General features: G+C 40.8%; 1 protein-coding gene across 31 annotated transcripts in view; it reads right to left on the reverse strand.

The window, feature by feature from the left end:
* Positions 1–16,473, reverse strand: part of DGKI (diacylglycerol kinase iota) — a 459,668-nt gene that overhangs the window by 242,891 nt on the left and 200,304 nt on the right. For all 31 annotated transcript variants that reach the window (XM_015448096.4, XM_065542619.2, XM_015448091.4 and 28 more), the window contains one exon: positions 15,428–15,493. In XM_015448096.4, the coding sequence (XP_015303582.2) occupies positions 15,428–15,493 (66 nt within the window). The remainder of the gene's footprint in view (positions 1–15,427; positions 15,494–16,473) is intronic.

Here is a 16,473-nt window from a genome sequence, read left to right on the forward strand (position 1 = left end):
ACAAATTTTACTAGTCTTAAAATTGTTATAAATATTTAAGATCTTCAAAACATAAACATATATATTCATCTATATTGGATTACAATAAACAATGTCTTTATAATTTCTGACAGTGCTGCGAATTAGGTGAATCTAGATAGTTACTTTATTAGAATCATCTCTGAAAAATCTAAATGCTTGTCTCTTGGATTTAATTACAATATCTCTTACGGCATTAATAAAAGACTGAAAGTTTTCAGTGCCCTCACTGTCTATAATATCTTCCTGTTCCAGGGGAATCAAGGATTTATGCCCATAGATTGACATTTTATTACCCCCCTGTATTCTAAATTCCTCCATTCTATTATTGTTGGTAATCACAATATATTATTAATCAAAGCCAATCAACCCCATCATCCTGAGAAAGGTTTTGCTTTTTCCATTCATTTATCTGAAGGCTCCTGCTACAAGCTATAGATCATTCAGTCTTCTGGGGAAAAACATCAAAAATTTAAGGCACAAGATTCTCAGTACAACTTAACAACTCTTACCACAAATGTGCCATGCTGTATGAAACAACTAAGGCATAACTTCCACGACATCTTCATTTCGGAAGCAGATGCCTTCGTGGAAGCAGACAACTTAACCCAAGACCGTGGAATTGAGACAGACACCTATAATAACCGCAACTGATTTACATTGTAATTTACATTAACTGTCTTTAGCTATGATATTTATATTTCATATTGCTATGACTATCCTGATTCTAGGACAAAAATATTTTGTTCAGATAGTGCTATATTCAATAAGGCCAAAATTATATATGAACCTTTACCTGTTGGGTTTATATCTTTGTCCTAGAACACCAGGAAGGTTTATGAAAGTATTATCTTAGTGAGGCAACTAGCTATCATTATGATAATGCCGATCCATGAAAATTAATTTCCACCTCTGATTAACTCATAACCTTACCAATAAAAATTATCATTTTAATGCTAATAATATTCACCAAGCAGGGTTTTTTTTTGAAAAAAAAAAAGACTAGTTAAAATAATTTAAATATTTTTGAAAGATAGGATTGATGTCAACAGAGTTACCAATGATAAATCAGTTAAGCCACCTAACGTATAATCTTGCCGATGGTGTGACATTACAGGAAATAATTGTCTTTACTGTTTACGCTTAGCTTGTTGATTGCGGAAAACGCTCTTCTGCCAGTAGAATTATCTACACTTCCTTTTTGTGTAAACATAGACTCTTTCACTACACTAGCTCCCAGACAACTGAGAAGGAGACTTTAAAATTTCCCAGAATTGTACCCAGATTGTACCCCTCCTTGCTTCATGAATTTATGTCAAGGTGACATTAGCATGTAATATATGCCTTAGACGGAGAAAAGCGTCTGCTCTCTAGAAATAGTTTTGACTTCACTTTGGGGTTTTACTACATCTGCTCTTCCCAGTAGTATCTCAAATGATCTAATAATCTTTGCAGAGCAATGTGCCTGATCAGGGAAGGTGAAGAGGCTGCTAAGAGTGAAAAAAACCTACATCTCAAAAGAACTAACTGCAGGACCTAATCAATATGTACTAGCAGGAATGGGAAAGTGTGGGGGAACTGGATCCTGAGGGTGAAGAATGAAAAAGGGCAGGACTTAGAATTAGATAATTTTGCATTGTGGGAGCACTCACCTCTAATAGAGGATTTAACACATTATCAAGAACCCTAGAAGATGATGATAACACTAGGGTGGCTTTTGAAAACTTGAACAAAAAAAATTGACCCACGTTAAGTGAAGTAGAAATGTCTGAATTGCAGTGACAGAGGAAGAAGCAAACCAAATCTCAGAATGAGGCAGGCTAAAGCTGCTATATTAGGTACAGCTGAAAAGCCCATCAGTTGACTACGATCTGCCAGAGGCCCAAAGGACACTCCGTTTACCAAAGCAATAAGAAATGTGCTGGTGAGAAAAGCACCAACATTGTTGGAAAGTTCAGAGGTGGCTCTCCCTCGTAGGTTAGCCCCAATGCTAGGAAACACCTTACAGATTGGGCACTCTGACAGTAATTGGAATTATAGAATTCTAAAATAATATGGACTCTATGGCAGCACTAAACCACCAAAACAAAGTGAAGGCACTTATTGCAAGATTGAAGTTGCAGCCAAGGGGACTTGACCTAGAGAGCCATGGAAATGGTTAACATAGCATGACATCCCTACAAGAAATATGGATTATCAGATGAAAGAGATAGTCCTCAATTAATAGAATCAGAAGACATCAAGAATGGGTGATCAAGAGAGATGAGGGATGACGTTGCAATAAAAAGTCACAATCTTTTGCTCTGTTTCTTGATCTAAGCCAGTTTTCAAACACAGAATCCATTGATTGAAGGAGAGGGTAAGTCCCCAGGAGAAGAATCTTACAACAACACATCAAGAGTCTACAGCAACACTTTTCTGGTCTTTAATTAAAAGGACCTACATCCATTAACTTGGGTAGTTGTACACTGAGGAGAGAGAGAAATGTCCAAATATTCTAAAGACTAATGGACAAGTGTACAAGTTGACACGTATACCCTGGGTATGAAGCAGCCCAGGTATCTAATGGTCCCCTATGAAAATAAAGATACAGGCTGGGCATGGTGGCTCACACCTGTAATCCCAGCATTTTGAGAGGCTGAGGCAGGCAGATCACGAGGTCAGGAGATCAAGACCATCCTGGTCAACATGGTGAAACCTCGTCTCTACTAAACATACAAAAAAATTAGCCGGTTGTGGTGGTGCATGCCTGTAGTCCCAGCTACTCAGGAGGTGGAGGCAGGAGAATTGCTTGAACCCAGGGAGCAGAGGCTGTAGTGAGCCGAGATCATGCCACTGCACTCCAGCCTGGGCGACAGAACAAGACTCTATCTCAAATAAACAAACAGACAAACAAACATGAGGCCCAGTTAAACAAACAAGCAAAAGGCAGAAGTCCAGCCAGGCGCAGTGGCTAACGCCTGTAATCCCAGCACTTTGGGAGGCCGAGGTGGGCAGATCACCTGAGGCTGGGAGTTTAAGACCAGACTGACCAACATGGAGAAACCCTGTCTCTACTAAAAATACAAAATTAGCCGGGTTCGGTGGCGCTGGCCCATAATCCCAGCTGCTCGGGCAGCTGAGGCAGAAGAATCACTTGAACCTGGAAGGCGGAGGTTGCCGTGAGCTGAGATCACACCATTGCACTCCAGCCTGGGCAACAAGAGCGAAACTCCGTCTCAGAAAAAAAAAAAGGCAGGAGTCCTAGACCAGGGCTGGTTTTCAGAGAGTCTACTGGTCCCACAAACCCATCAATATTAATTTCCCTTGTCCTCAATTGTGTAAGTGAAGTGAACAGATGTGGAAACTGGCACAACCCTAAGACTGATTTCTTAGTCTGTTATGTAAGAGGAAGCCCAAGTGAAACCTTCAAACCATGCTTCTAGTCATAACTATATCAAAATCAATGTCACATTCTTAAGAAGGAATAAGTATTACATTTCTATTCATTTTGAAAGCTCTGACAATAGTACTGTGTTTATGTTTCCAAAATTATCTAAGGGCCACCCTTAAAGACTAAAGGAGGCAGGAGGCAGAGGTGGTGTACTCCAACATATCCCCATTTAACTCACCAGCTGAGATGCTATAAAACCAGACAGAGACTGGAGAATGGTGCCTGAATATCACAAATTCAACCCAGTGTATTCTATTTGCAGCCACTGTGCCAAATTTGGAATATTTCAGCCTTAAGTACATGACATGTGGCCACTGATTGGGCAAATGAATTTTTTCCATCCCTCTCTGAAAGGAGAATTCAAAACTATTTGCATTTGCTTTCGGGGTTAACAGTACATTTTTACAGGCATGTACCAAGGCTTTCAACTCTTTCAAATGTTATCCAGATATAATGCAAAGGAACCTGAACTGTGTGAACATTCTGCAGAAGATCATCCAGTCCACCATATCAGTGGCATCACATGAAAGCAGACGAGCAAGAAGTGAGAGGTACATCAGAGGTCCTGGTGAGAAGGAAGGTGGGAGATAAGCCCGGTGAGGAGTCAGGGGTCCCACATGTCAATGAAACTTCTAGGGGTCAGTGGTCCAAGGTATGCTAGAATATCCCCTCCAATCTAAAGAAAAAATTATTGCATTTCCTAATTTAAACCACTAAGAATGAAGCACAGCACTTTATTTGGCCTTTCTGGGTTCTGGAGGCAGCATATTCCACACTTAGGAATGTGATCCATTTACTAGATGGCATTAAATGCCGCCAGCTTAGAATGGGGCCCAGAGCAGGAAACAGTGCTGCAGCAGGTCCAGCCTGCAATGAAAGAATCCCTGTCACTCCATGTGATTAGAAGTTTAGGGAAGGAGAAAAGATGTCCTGTGGTGTTTATAACAAGCACCAATAGGAAAATCAACATAGACTCTAGGATTCTGAAACAAGGTTGTGCTATCTGCAAGAGGGAACTATATACCTTCCAAAAATATTTTCTGGCAGGTTATCGTGCTCTGGTGGAGAAATACCTGTCCATGAATCATCAGCTGTCATGAGCTGAATTCTGTCGGATCACTATGTCACAAGGTTGAATGAGCCCAGCTTAAGCCATTGTTACAGTAAGTGGGACCATCTGAGATCTGGAACAAGCAGTACCAGGGATGCATGAGTAGGTGGCTCAGATCACCCACATTATCCACTATTATTACAGTACCAGGTCTCTCATTCAACTCAGCTATGGAAAAATGGGAGTACTGAATGACCAGCTCAAAGAGGAGGAAAATACTGAGATTCATTCATGCATGAATCAACTTGCTATATACATCCAGGCCAAAAGCAAACTACTGCTGCACTGAAGTCTACTCAGGAGTGGGCCCTAGAGACAGGAATAATAAGAAATCCTCCTCATGTGCATAACTTCAGGTGAAGCAACTAGTCATCCCATTTATGCAAAAAGATAGATGGCTTGACATAAGAATATATAATGACTTACAGGCAGTAATAAATGGCATGGCTGGTTGGCCAGGGCCCTGGAGGGAAACAGGAGGTCTGGGGAAGAGGTATATGGAAGAACATATGAAAGTAAGTACAAAGAGTGAAAAATCCTGATATTGCACATCAGTTCCTACCAGAGAGCACTCCCCTTGTAAGAACTAAAATCTTAGACATAACGCAGGTACCATACTGTGTCATAAGCCATCCCATTGATGGATGGTGCAATGGGCTTGTAAGTACAGTACCCATGGTGGAGTGATGGATGCTATATGTGGGCCCAATAGCATGCACAGCCAGTCATCAAAACTCAGCCAGCTCCCGCCACTGCTGAATTTCTAACCTGCCAGCAAAAGACACCAAACCTGAGCATCCAATATGGCACCATCCCTCAGAGAGAACAACCAGCTACTCTGAGGCAAACTAATCACACCGAACCCCCTCCACTTTAGAAGGGGCACCAGCTCATCTTGACTGGAATCAATGCATATTCAGGATATGGGCTTACCTCACCCTTCTTCAGGGCCTCAGTCAGTGCCACTACGCAAGCACTTACGAAATGTCTGACCCACCAGCATAGGATCCTGTGCAACATTGTGCCAGATGAAGGAAATTATTTTATGGCATAGAGGTGCAGAAGCGTGCATGTGACCATGAGATTCACTGGACCTATCATGGCCTACACCATCCAGAAGACACAGGCCTGACAGAGAGATGGAATAATCTTTTGAAAATTTAACACTGGCTTCAGCTTTGAGAAAATATCCTGTGAGCACCATCCACCAGACTCAATATGTTTACTCACTAAATCTATGATCATTTCATGGTGCTGTTTCTCCATGACAAAATATGTAAGTACAGAAACCAGTGAGTGAAAGTAGCAGTGGTTAGGCCTACTGTGGCCCACTTGGGGAGTTTGTGCTTCTGGTCCCCACAGCTCTGGGCTTTGAGGGTCTAAATCCCAGATGGAGAATCTCTTCATCATGGGACATAACAGGGAGCTCTTAAAACTTTAAGCTACCACTGCACCCAGTTACTTTGGAATTTTTGTGTTAAGAGACTAGCAGGCACAGAAAGGAGCCAGCATCCTGACAGGAGTAATTGATCCTGATCGTTAGGCACAGATCTAGCTGTTATCTGACAATGGAAGCTGGAAGAATACATATGGTAACTAGACAATCCACTGGGGCAGCCTTTGTAAGGCTCTGAACAATTTTAATAGTAAATAGACAACTGCAACAGCCAAGACCAGGGAATCAGACTGCTGAGAGATAAGGGTCTTTGGTCCCCCTACCAGGTAGGTCAGCTAGACCAGAAGCATTAGTTAAGAGTGAAGTGAATCCAGGATAAGTGGTTGAGGAGAGAGATGATGAACATCAGCAGCAGATGTAAGACAGCTGCAACCATGGAGGCTATAGTTCATCCCATATCCTTCCTCTTCTATATTTCCCAGGAAATTCGACCAATCAGAACCCTGGAAGAGCTGCTCTAAAAATGTGTGATACAAAACAAGGGATTCTGAGTAGGACCAGGAATGGACAGTATTGAATACTGTGGCTTTCCACCCAGGTAACTCTGCTTCAGGCCTGAGCCACTCACCTCATTCCCTCAGTTGAGAGGAGTCTTGGAAGCTGAAGGTCTTCAAATGAGTCACCCTCCCATCTTCAGGAATTGCCCTGAGCCTAAAAGTCACTTGAGTTGATACAGCTTAGATATCTGTCCCCTCTAGAATCTCCTGCTGAAATTTGATCCCTAGTGTTAGAAGTGGGAACCGTTAGGAGGTGTTTGGGTGATGGAGGCAGATCCCCTATGAGTGGCTTGGTGCTGCATTCACAGTAATGAGTGAATTCTCACTCTATTAGTTCCCGTGACATCTGATTGTTGGGTGACACTGGCACCCCTCTTCTTTCTCTCTTGCCATGTGATCTTCACACTCAGGGCTCCTCCCTCCCCCTGCACCATGAGCAGAAGTTTCCTGAAGACCTCACCAGATGCTGGTATCATGCTTCTTGTACAGCCTGCAGAACTGTGAGTCACACATTCCTCTTTTCTTTATAAACACCCAGCCTCAGATATTACTTTATAGCAATGAAAATGAACTAAGACATCAGCCAAGGACAGTCCTCGCCCAGTTGTGGGTCAAGGCCAGGCAACTCTGAAGGGCTCTTCCAGTTCCCCTTGGAGTTGACTAAGGCCTCTGTTGTGACTGCACCACAGTTCAACACCTCCCTCTACCCAGTCCTGGTACTTTTACTTCCCTACCAGTATCACTTCTGAGATCACTCAATAAACTCCATGCACATAAATCTCAACTCAGAATCTGTTTCTTGGGAACCCCAAGCTAAAATAATGGTTTGGACCTGAAAAGGTAATAATATGCCTATCTTTTTATTGGAGAAGAACATGAAAAAGGAAACATTTTCCATGTAAAAGGAAAAATGTCCTCTCAACAGTACCACTTTCCTAGTAGATATCAAAATGGAATGCTGTGTTTAACCAAAATTGCTTTTAACCAGCTGAAACTAACAAACAAGAATTATACCTGTTCAGTAGAACTTCATCAAAATAAAAAACTTTCCTAACCAACTGTTAAACCAACTTGAAGGTACTTTTAGACTTACCTGACTTGTTTAATCAACTGTGGATATACTTTTGGATTAATTCTGCCCTATAAGAGTGAAAGCTCCGGCCGGGCGCAGTGGCTGAAGCCTGTAATCCCAGCACTTTGGGAGGCCGAGACGGGTGGATCACGAGGTCAGGAGATCGAGACCATGCTGGCTAACACGGTGAAACCCCGTCTCTACTAAAAAATACAAAAAAAAACTAGCCGGGCGAGGTGGCGGGCACCTGTAGTCCCAGCTACTCAGGAGGCTGAGGCAGAAGAATGGCGCAAACCCAGGAGACGGAGCTTGCAGTGAGCTGAGATCCGGCCACTGCACTCCAGCCTGGGCAACAGAGTCAGACTCCGTCTCAAAAAAAAAAAAAAAAAAAAAAAAAGAGTGAAAGCTCCAATTATTAAACCTTGATTTTTGCTTCTCAGCTAACTATTCAGCCCACATTTCTCTGCCTGGATTATAAATAAACTAAGCACCGGCTTTGCTCATCACCATGGTGGTCAATTTAAAGAATACATAAACATGCTCTTTCTTTAACAAGAGAGAAAGTTATATCATTTCTTTTTCTTCCTTGAAATCATATTTCATTTCTTTTTTTTAATTAAAGGAGACTTTTTTTCTGACATCAATATTTCATATGTCTGTTTGACATCCCTAGGCTTTTACACCTGGGGCAAAGAGGGAGAAGAATGCTTTCCGTCATAAGCGGATTGAAGAAAGGCAACTTGGAAAGGGAGGTCAGCGCGGAGAATCACAAAAGTGTTCTCAGGCAGGTCAGACTCAGGTTTTAATAAAGAGACAAATGGTGAATGAGGATTTGGGAACTGCTTCCCTTACCCCTTTCCAAGCCTGCCTGCCCTAGGGAATCCCAGTGTGACCCAGGAATGAGCACAGCTCAACTAGTAAATATCAGCTTGGTGGCTTCAGAACTCCTCCTTTTCATTCTCCAGATACTGTTACTCATTTGCTGGCAGCTCTCTGGACCTTTCTGTCCCTTTGTTTCTCAACTTTCACCTCTTCATCTCTTCTTTCCTCTCCATATACATTTTTGTTCATGTTCCTCCTCCAATTTTTCTCTTAAATGTCATTATTTTCTTCATTTCCCCAATGCTTCTTTTTTTTCTATTTTTGCCCTTGTACGAATTTTCAGTCTCATATCTGGCAAGAATAATGATATGTATATATATATATACACACACACACACACACATATATATACACACATACATATATAGGTGCACACACAGGTATATATATACATATATACATATGTAAATAACTTTTGCCCTTTTATGAATTTTCAGTCTCTAATCTGGCAAGACTATATATATACACACACACATATGTATGTGTACACACATATATATACGTACACACATAGATATACATATATACATATGTAAATAACTATAACATGTTGATTATATATATTATACAGAGATATTTATTATCGTTATATTTTTATAATTTCTCAGCTTTATATGCCTTATTAATTTAAAAGGCAGAGAAGTTATATGTTTCTAATTTCTCTCTTAAAAATACTAAAATTTTATTATTTGTACATAGTCTATAATTGATTTGCTTTTCATGAAGAAAGTAGCTCTCATCAACTGGCATCCAAATATGAGGTGCACATTTACCATACATTGCTTTACATGTATGATCTCATCTGACAATAATTCTAAATAGGAGAAGAACACAAAGATTTTTAAAATGTTCGGATTTGCTTTTCTGATTGTTCATCTATGTCTAAATTACTATATTTGAAGTAGTCACTTTGATAAAATGTTTTTACTTGCTAATATCTAGTTTATACTTCAATCAAATTCAGCAACAAAGAGAGGGCAAGAACATATGAAATATGCGATGAGATCAGTCCCTTAAAAAGACTGAAATCAAAACCGGAGATTTATCATGAGACACATGACTTGGGCCAGATTCTCCAAATAGGAGGGTAAATATGTAGAAGTAGAATCAGCCCTGCTGAGGAAGTGAGGAAGGAGGACAGAAGCCATTTGTCTCTGAGGACCATCTTATCAGGGGACAAAGAGGCCGTTTGCTTGTGTACATGGAACCTTTTGCGACTGGAACCTTGTGTACCTGGAACCTTTTGGGACCATGTCCCCCATCATGATCAGGGGGCAAAGGGATCATTTGCTTGTGTACCTGGGACCTGAACACCATGACAGGAAGTGTCCTCATTGCCAACCTGGCCTGAGGTTTGGGTCTCTGCTCCCCGTGTAGGTCATCTGGGTTCACAAGTACCAGCAGGCCCAGCAGCAGCAGCCAGGAGAAGGTAGTTGGGTGGGGGAAACTACTGAAGAAAGAACAAAGGGCCCCAGAGTGACCAGGGCACTGCATTCACTGCGATAACCAGGATACTGACCACATCAAAGACCCAGGGAGCAGTGACAGTAGCAAAATGGTTCTACAGACGAAAACTGGGGACTGCAGCAAGGACCCCTTAGCCCCCATCCTCTTTTCTTTTAAAAAAAACTTCTTTGGGGGTATAATCTACATAAAAAACTGTACATACTTCATGTATACAACTTGATGAGTTTGTTATAATTAACAATACTGTGTTGAATCACAACAATCCATGCCAAAAACACATCCATTACTCCAAAAATGTTTTCCTGCCCTGTTTATTTATTATTAGGTTTTTTTCTTTTTTCTTTTTTTTTTTTTTTTGGTGGTAAGAAGACTTAATAGTAGATCAACCCCCTCAGGAAATTTTGAGGTATTCAACACAGTATTGTTAATTATAGGCACTATGGTGTACAATAGATTTCCAGGACTTACTCACTTTGCATAACTGAAACTTTGTGCCCTTTGCCTAGTAATTCCCCATTTCCCCCTCCTAGGATGAATCTATAGAAGGATATTATGCTTAACTGAAATAAGACAGACACAGAAGGACAAACACTACATGATACCACTAGTGTGAGAAATCTAAAATAGTCAAAACTCATAGGAGCAGAGAGTAGAACAGTGGTTGTCCTTGTCCCCTTTCTTGATACTCAGCCAAGGAGAGAAGGGCCAGGCCTCCAGCAGTCATGTGGGCAGGGGCTTTATGGAGCATCCTAGATTCCTTGCCCTTGTACTGCCCCCTCTCTACCTACTCATAATCCTCCTGGGGCTACCGGGAGAGGATTCCTCTGCTATAGCTGCACAAACACACAGGCAAATAACCAAACCCGCCCAACCAGTGCATGAATCCTCACCCTTAAACTTCCCTTCCCTGTCCTTAACCTTAACTCCCAGGGTACACATTTTCAGATTAGTAGAGTATGTTGCTTTAAGTTGATAAGGGGACATTCCTAAAAGGCCCAAGTCAGTATTTTCCATTATTTTTATACTCCGTAATCCCTTTCCCTACCCATGTAATATCCCAACTGCACTCCCATGAAGTAGTTTTAAACACTTTGGCATTTTTGTGTATAATTTACATATTGTACCCTAAGTTCATTCTCAAGTTATTTTTTAACAATATTTACTACAAATATAGTTTTGATGTTTTCCCATTTTAAAAAACACTGCATGCTATGTAAACTATATATGAAAATACATATTATTTATAGACAAATAATTCATATTAATGTAGTATGTTTGGTTAGGGAACTGATATGGTTTGTCTGTGTCCCCACCCAAATCTCATCTTGAATTGTAACTCCCACAATTCCCACATGGCAAGGGAGGAACCCGACGGGAGGTGATTGAATTATGGGGGCGGGTCTTTCCTGCACTGTTCTTGTGACAGAGAATGAGTCTCGTGAGCTATGATGGTTTTAAAAACGGGAATTTCTCTGTACAAGCTCTCTCTTTGCCTGCTGCCATCCACATAAGATGTGACTTGCTCCTCCTTGCCTTCCACCATGATTGTGAAGCCCCCCCAGCCACGTGGAACTGTAAGTCCAATAAACCTCTTTCTTTTGTAAATTGCCCAGTCTCGGGTATGTGTTTATCAGCAGCGTGAAAATAGCCTAATACAGGAACTGAATTGCATAAAAAATGTAGACAAAGTTTAACTATGTATTACAGGTTGAGCATCCCTAATCTAAAAATCAAAAATCCAAAATGCTTCAAAATCCAAAACCTTTTGAGTGCCAACATGATGCCACAAGTGGAAAATTTCACACCTGACCTTGTGTGACAACTCATAGTAAAAACTTTGTTTCATGCACAAGATTATTTAAAATATTGTATAAAATTACCTTCAGGCTTTGTGTTTAAGGTGTAGCATGAAACATAAGTGAATTTCATACTTAGACTTGGGTCCCATCCCCAGGGCATCTTATGTATACGCAAATATTCCAAAATTCTAAAAAAATCTAAATCCAAAAAACTTCTTGTTCCAGGCATTTCAGATAAGGGATATTCAATGTGTATACTGCATTTAAAACTGGTTTCAAGAATTGATGTTCGAAATTTTTTAATTTTGATTTTCAAAAAGTTAGCTTATTTTTATAAATTTTACATATGAAGAAACAAAAGATAAGCTTTCAAGTAGTGATTTAGAAACATATTTTCACAATTACCATAATGCTAGGTTTGGATGTGTGTTTCCCTCAAAAAATGAAGAGTCAAAATAGCCATAATCATTACTATACTTTTTTGATTATAGATTTTTTGAAGTACTATAGACAACTTAGTGTTTCATAAATTTTGATTGAATAAATGCAATGTATAGATCTAGTGAAGATCAGAGACATGTTTACAGCAAAAGTATGTATTCTGCCTCCAACCATTGATTGACTACAGGTTTGCATTAAACAATACATGCTAGATCCATTCCATCTGCCTCTTCAGTTCTACTCTCTATCCTTCTCTACTCAATGACTCATTGGAAAGAGTTGGCTTTTATGGATTGCATCAAAGAATCCCTTGTGCTCTGGTTTCTGTTGGGTTTGGCCACTAGAAAGTGAAGGTAGGTGGAGCTAGGGATGTATTTCCCCAGTCTGTAGGTCACCACAGGCTGGCTGAGTCTTGTGACTAAAAGTTGCAGCTCCTGGGAAGGGGTTCTCTCCATCTCCTCACCTCTTCAGGCTTTGCTTGACCATAGCTCTCTATATTAGTCACAGTGTGCTCCACTTTTTCTCGTGGTTCCGCCCTCCCCACCCCCCACCCCCGATGTTTTTCACATATTTTAAATATTCTCCTCATTAAACTCTCATCAAATTACATAATTTGAACATGAGCATTTCGTCTGTTTTGTGCCTTGACCCTGACTCTTATGTAATCAAGGACTATGAATGACAATGAAAAACTGCAGAAGGGTTATAAACCTAGTAGGCTGAGGCATTGAGCTAACCTTAAAGGAACTGAGCAATCAAATCATGAGTTATCTCATCTGATCTCTGTTAAGTGCCACACACACTCAGCCAAACACATATTTAAGGCAAGAGAAAATCAGTCCAAACATCGTTTTATTGTTTATTTTAAAAGTAGAAATGGAAATCACAAACACTCTTTAACCATAAACACTTTCTAAAAAATTTGTAAAGTTTGCAAGCCATCAGTTGGGAAAAAAAAAAAAAAGTTTTGCTAAGTGAGGCAATTATTTTTCACTCCATCCCAATGAGTAAATTACAGAATAATGTATGTGTGCGTGCGTGCGTGCGTGTGTGTGTGTGTGTGTGTGTGTGTGTGTATGGGGGATGGAGTGAGGTTTAAAAGTCTATTAATATGAATAAGAATGTACAACACTACTGATGAAAATTATGCATAGCACCAAGGTTTGGAGTGAATTTTCATTACTTAATCTGTAAATGGAAACAGAGCCATAGCTTTCCTGTCCAGGGTGGAAGTTGGAATCCAAGGAAGGGTAATTTATTATTTGGCAAGGAGACAATCCCACCCATCCCATAATTGTTTGAGTCTTGAAGAATTCATGGAGAAGCTGGATTATAAACACAAAAGATAACTATAATAGTGCAGTATTTTGGAAACATGACGTGACAAGCTGGATCACTGACTTCCCCACTGACCACAGACCTGCAGCGAGCTGTGCGCACGGCACGATGGCTGGCTGAGAACACTGGCAGGAAAGGAGACACAGCAACTGAGGGTGGAGGAAGCCCAGTTTTTTCTGTTCAGTTGACCATGCCAACAAGAGGCCAGAAGAGAGTGCAATATGGCACTAGGGAACACTTGTCTCAAAGTATAAAATGTTTATTGATTTTCTTTTAATAAAATCCCTCCCACTCCATTATGGCTTACATTATTGAGGTGGTGCCAGCTACGGGGCTCCAGTGAAGATATTTTTTTCAAAGTGAAGGACCTATTCATCCAGATTCTTACTACTCTTTACATCTCTGACCAAAAAAAACTGCTATGCCTGCCTGACTGCAGCATCTCTCTTACCCTCACATGCATGCACACACACACATGCACATTTATGGGAAAGTTACAGTCAATGATTCTTGAAGTAAAAGAAAATCCATAAGCCCCAAGGCAACAGCTTGGAAGAGGTTGATGGACCCAAGAGAGAAAGGTCATGGGAGAGTAGAGGTGTGACCTCCTTTTCCCCAGAACATGTTTGGCCAAAAAGAATCGGTACAAATCTTTCCACCTCCCCCCTCCGCCTTGTTTACTTTGTTTTACCTCGCTCTGCTTTCACCCTGTTTTGTTCATCCTCTTTACCAGCTAAAAGAGAACCAACTGAGAGCCACCTGGTTGAACTGGAGGACAAAATACTGGTTACAATGAGAGCCTATGCCCTGGAGGCTAAGGTGTGTAGCCTTCCAGAGAAGACCTTCATAACCAATGGTTACAGCATATTTTCTTCCCAGGCACTGGGCAAAACAGCAAAATTAATGCAATTTTTTCCAAGTCTCCCTCCCTCACCTTCCACAACCCTACCTCAGGGAGCCAATATTTTCTTGCATTGCTCTGCTGTCAAAAATGCTGCCCTGGGCAGCTCACACCAATGCTTGACCCAAAGGAGTCACATGAATAAACAAACAGAGGAATAATTATTTAGGAATATATTCCCCCCAAATTATCTTGCCCTCTGCCAAATCCAAACTTTCCTTTACTGATGACCATCAGTTTACTACTGATGTCATTAAAAAAACTGGTGGTAAATCACACTATAAATACATATAGTGATATTTACCACCAGTTTAACCCTCCCAGAGGACCCCGTCATCCTTAAAGTAGATCTTTGTACATTGGAAAAAGCTATAACCCAAATCTGTTGGGGTCAATGACACATGGGATCTACGGCATTTAATAGTATGTAGTCATAACACCCCACCCCTTACCCCAGCTCACTTTTCCAAGTGGCGCTGCATCCTGAGGGGCCTATAAGCAGCCATGATGACAGAGGAGGTAGATATAAACAACCACAAATAAAAAGGGCATCTCTTCTAGGAACTGGATAATGTCCCAAGGAAGCAACACATTTCTAGCTGCTGACCATGCTGTCCTAAACAGTTCTGCCCAAACACAATTTTATATCAGCATACATCGTGTTACTCAAACCCATTGATTTGCTGCTATTGACCAAAGTATGATGAGTCAGTTGTCTTCATGAGGGTATTTTCACAAAATAATTATATTTTCAAAAATCATTAATGAAATTCACTGTAAGAATGCATCCATGTATCTTAAAATGTGCTAATTCTTTTTATTAACACCATTGCCTCATGCAGTGAGTTCTAGAGCAACTACAATGCCTCTTAAGGAGACCTGGACAAGTAAGGTCTTTCAAAAAGGAACTGATGTAGTGAACACTGGATTCAGGGACAGGACTTATCCACCTCAGGTGCTTGCAGAGGCCTGGGGAGCCTCCTGCGAGGCCATGAGGTGACTGGGCTCTTACCTTACCACACTGCTTACATTTCCCCTCCTGCCGACGCCTGTGCACCCAGTGATGACGTACAAAATTCTGTGGGAAAACAAAATTAAATGAATATTTTTAAAACTTTATTTTTATAGACAGGGCCTTGCTCTGTCACTCACACTGGAGTGCAGTGGTATAATCATAGTTCACTGCAGCCTCGAACTCCTCTGCTCAAGCCATCCTCCCATCTCCGCCTCCTGAATAGCTAGGACTATAGGCATGAGCTACTGCACTTGACTGAATATGTTTTAATTTGCAAACCTCAATATTCATTTTTAATGTGGCAATACTATTGATTTATATAAACCATGATATGAGCCCAGAAACAAATATTTATGAGTATGATTTGTTTAACAATAAACATGAATCTACTTGGACAAATGAAGTTACTTCTCCATCCCCAAAGATCTTTCATATCTGTAGATTCCACTTCTCATGTCTTCCCTCCACGTCTTCCTAGTGGCAACTGGCCACACCAGATTTCTGTTACTCTACCGTCTTACTAGTCAAACACTCTGCAGATTTGTGAACACAGTAGAGGACCTTGAGCTGGGAGGTAACTGAGGCAGGTAAAAGAAATGGCCAAAGAAAAGTGGAAAGGTGAAGGGGAGAAGCTGAAACAACAATATCCAACTCAATTTAACAAATAGGTATGTAGTGCTTTATCTGTGGCAGGCAGGCACCACACCAAACATTCTAGCTAGAGATAATGTAGATCAAACTCTCAGAAATAGATCTCCTAATACAAGACATAGATGTGAGAATTACTAACTAGATAGAGTGAAGAAAGAGAAAAGCTGAAGGCAAGAGATGTCAAGGACAAGAGATATAAGCATATCGATGATGTTTCTGCAGTGGTATTGTGTTTAAACCATCCTTGGGTACCATGAACTATTACAGATTAGCTTTCAAGGTCTATCTTTGTCTCAGACTGTAGGAAACACAGAAAATCCTTTTCCTCCCAAGTAGGCAAGCACTCCTGGGGCAGAGTCAAGTAGCACCATTCACCATTACAAGAAAGTCAT

This window comes from Macaca fascicularis, chromosome 3, assembly GCF_037993035.2.
Source record: "Macaca fascicularis isolate 582-1 chromosome 3, T2T-MFA8v1.1".
NCBI classification, from domain to species: Eukaryota; Metazoa; Chordata; class Mammalia; order Primates; family Cercopithecidae; genus Macaca; species Macaca fascicularis.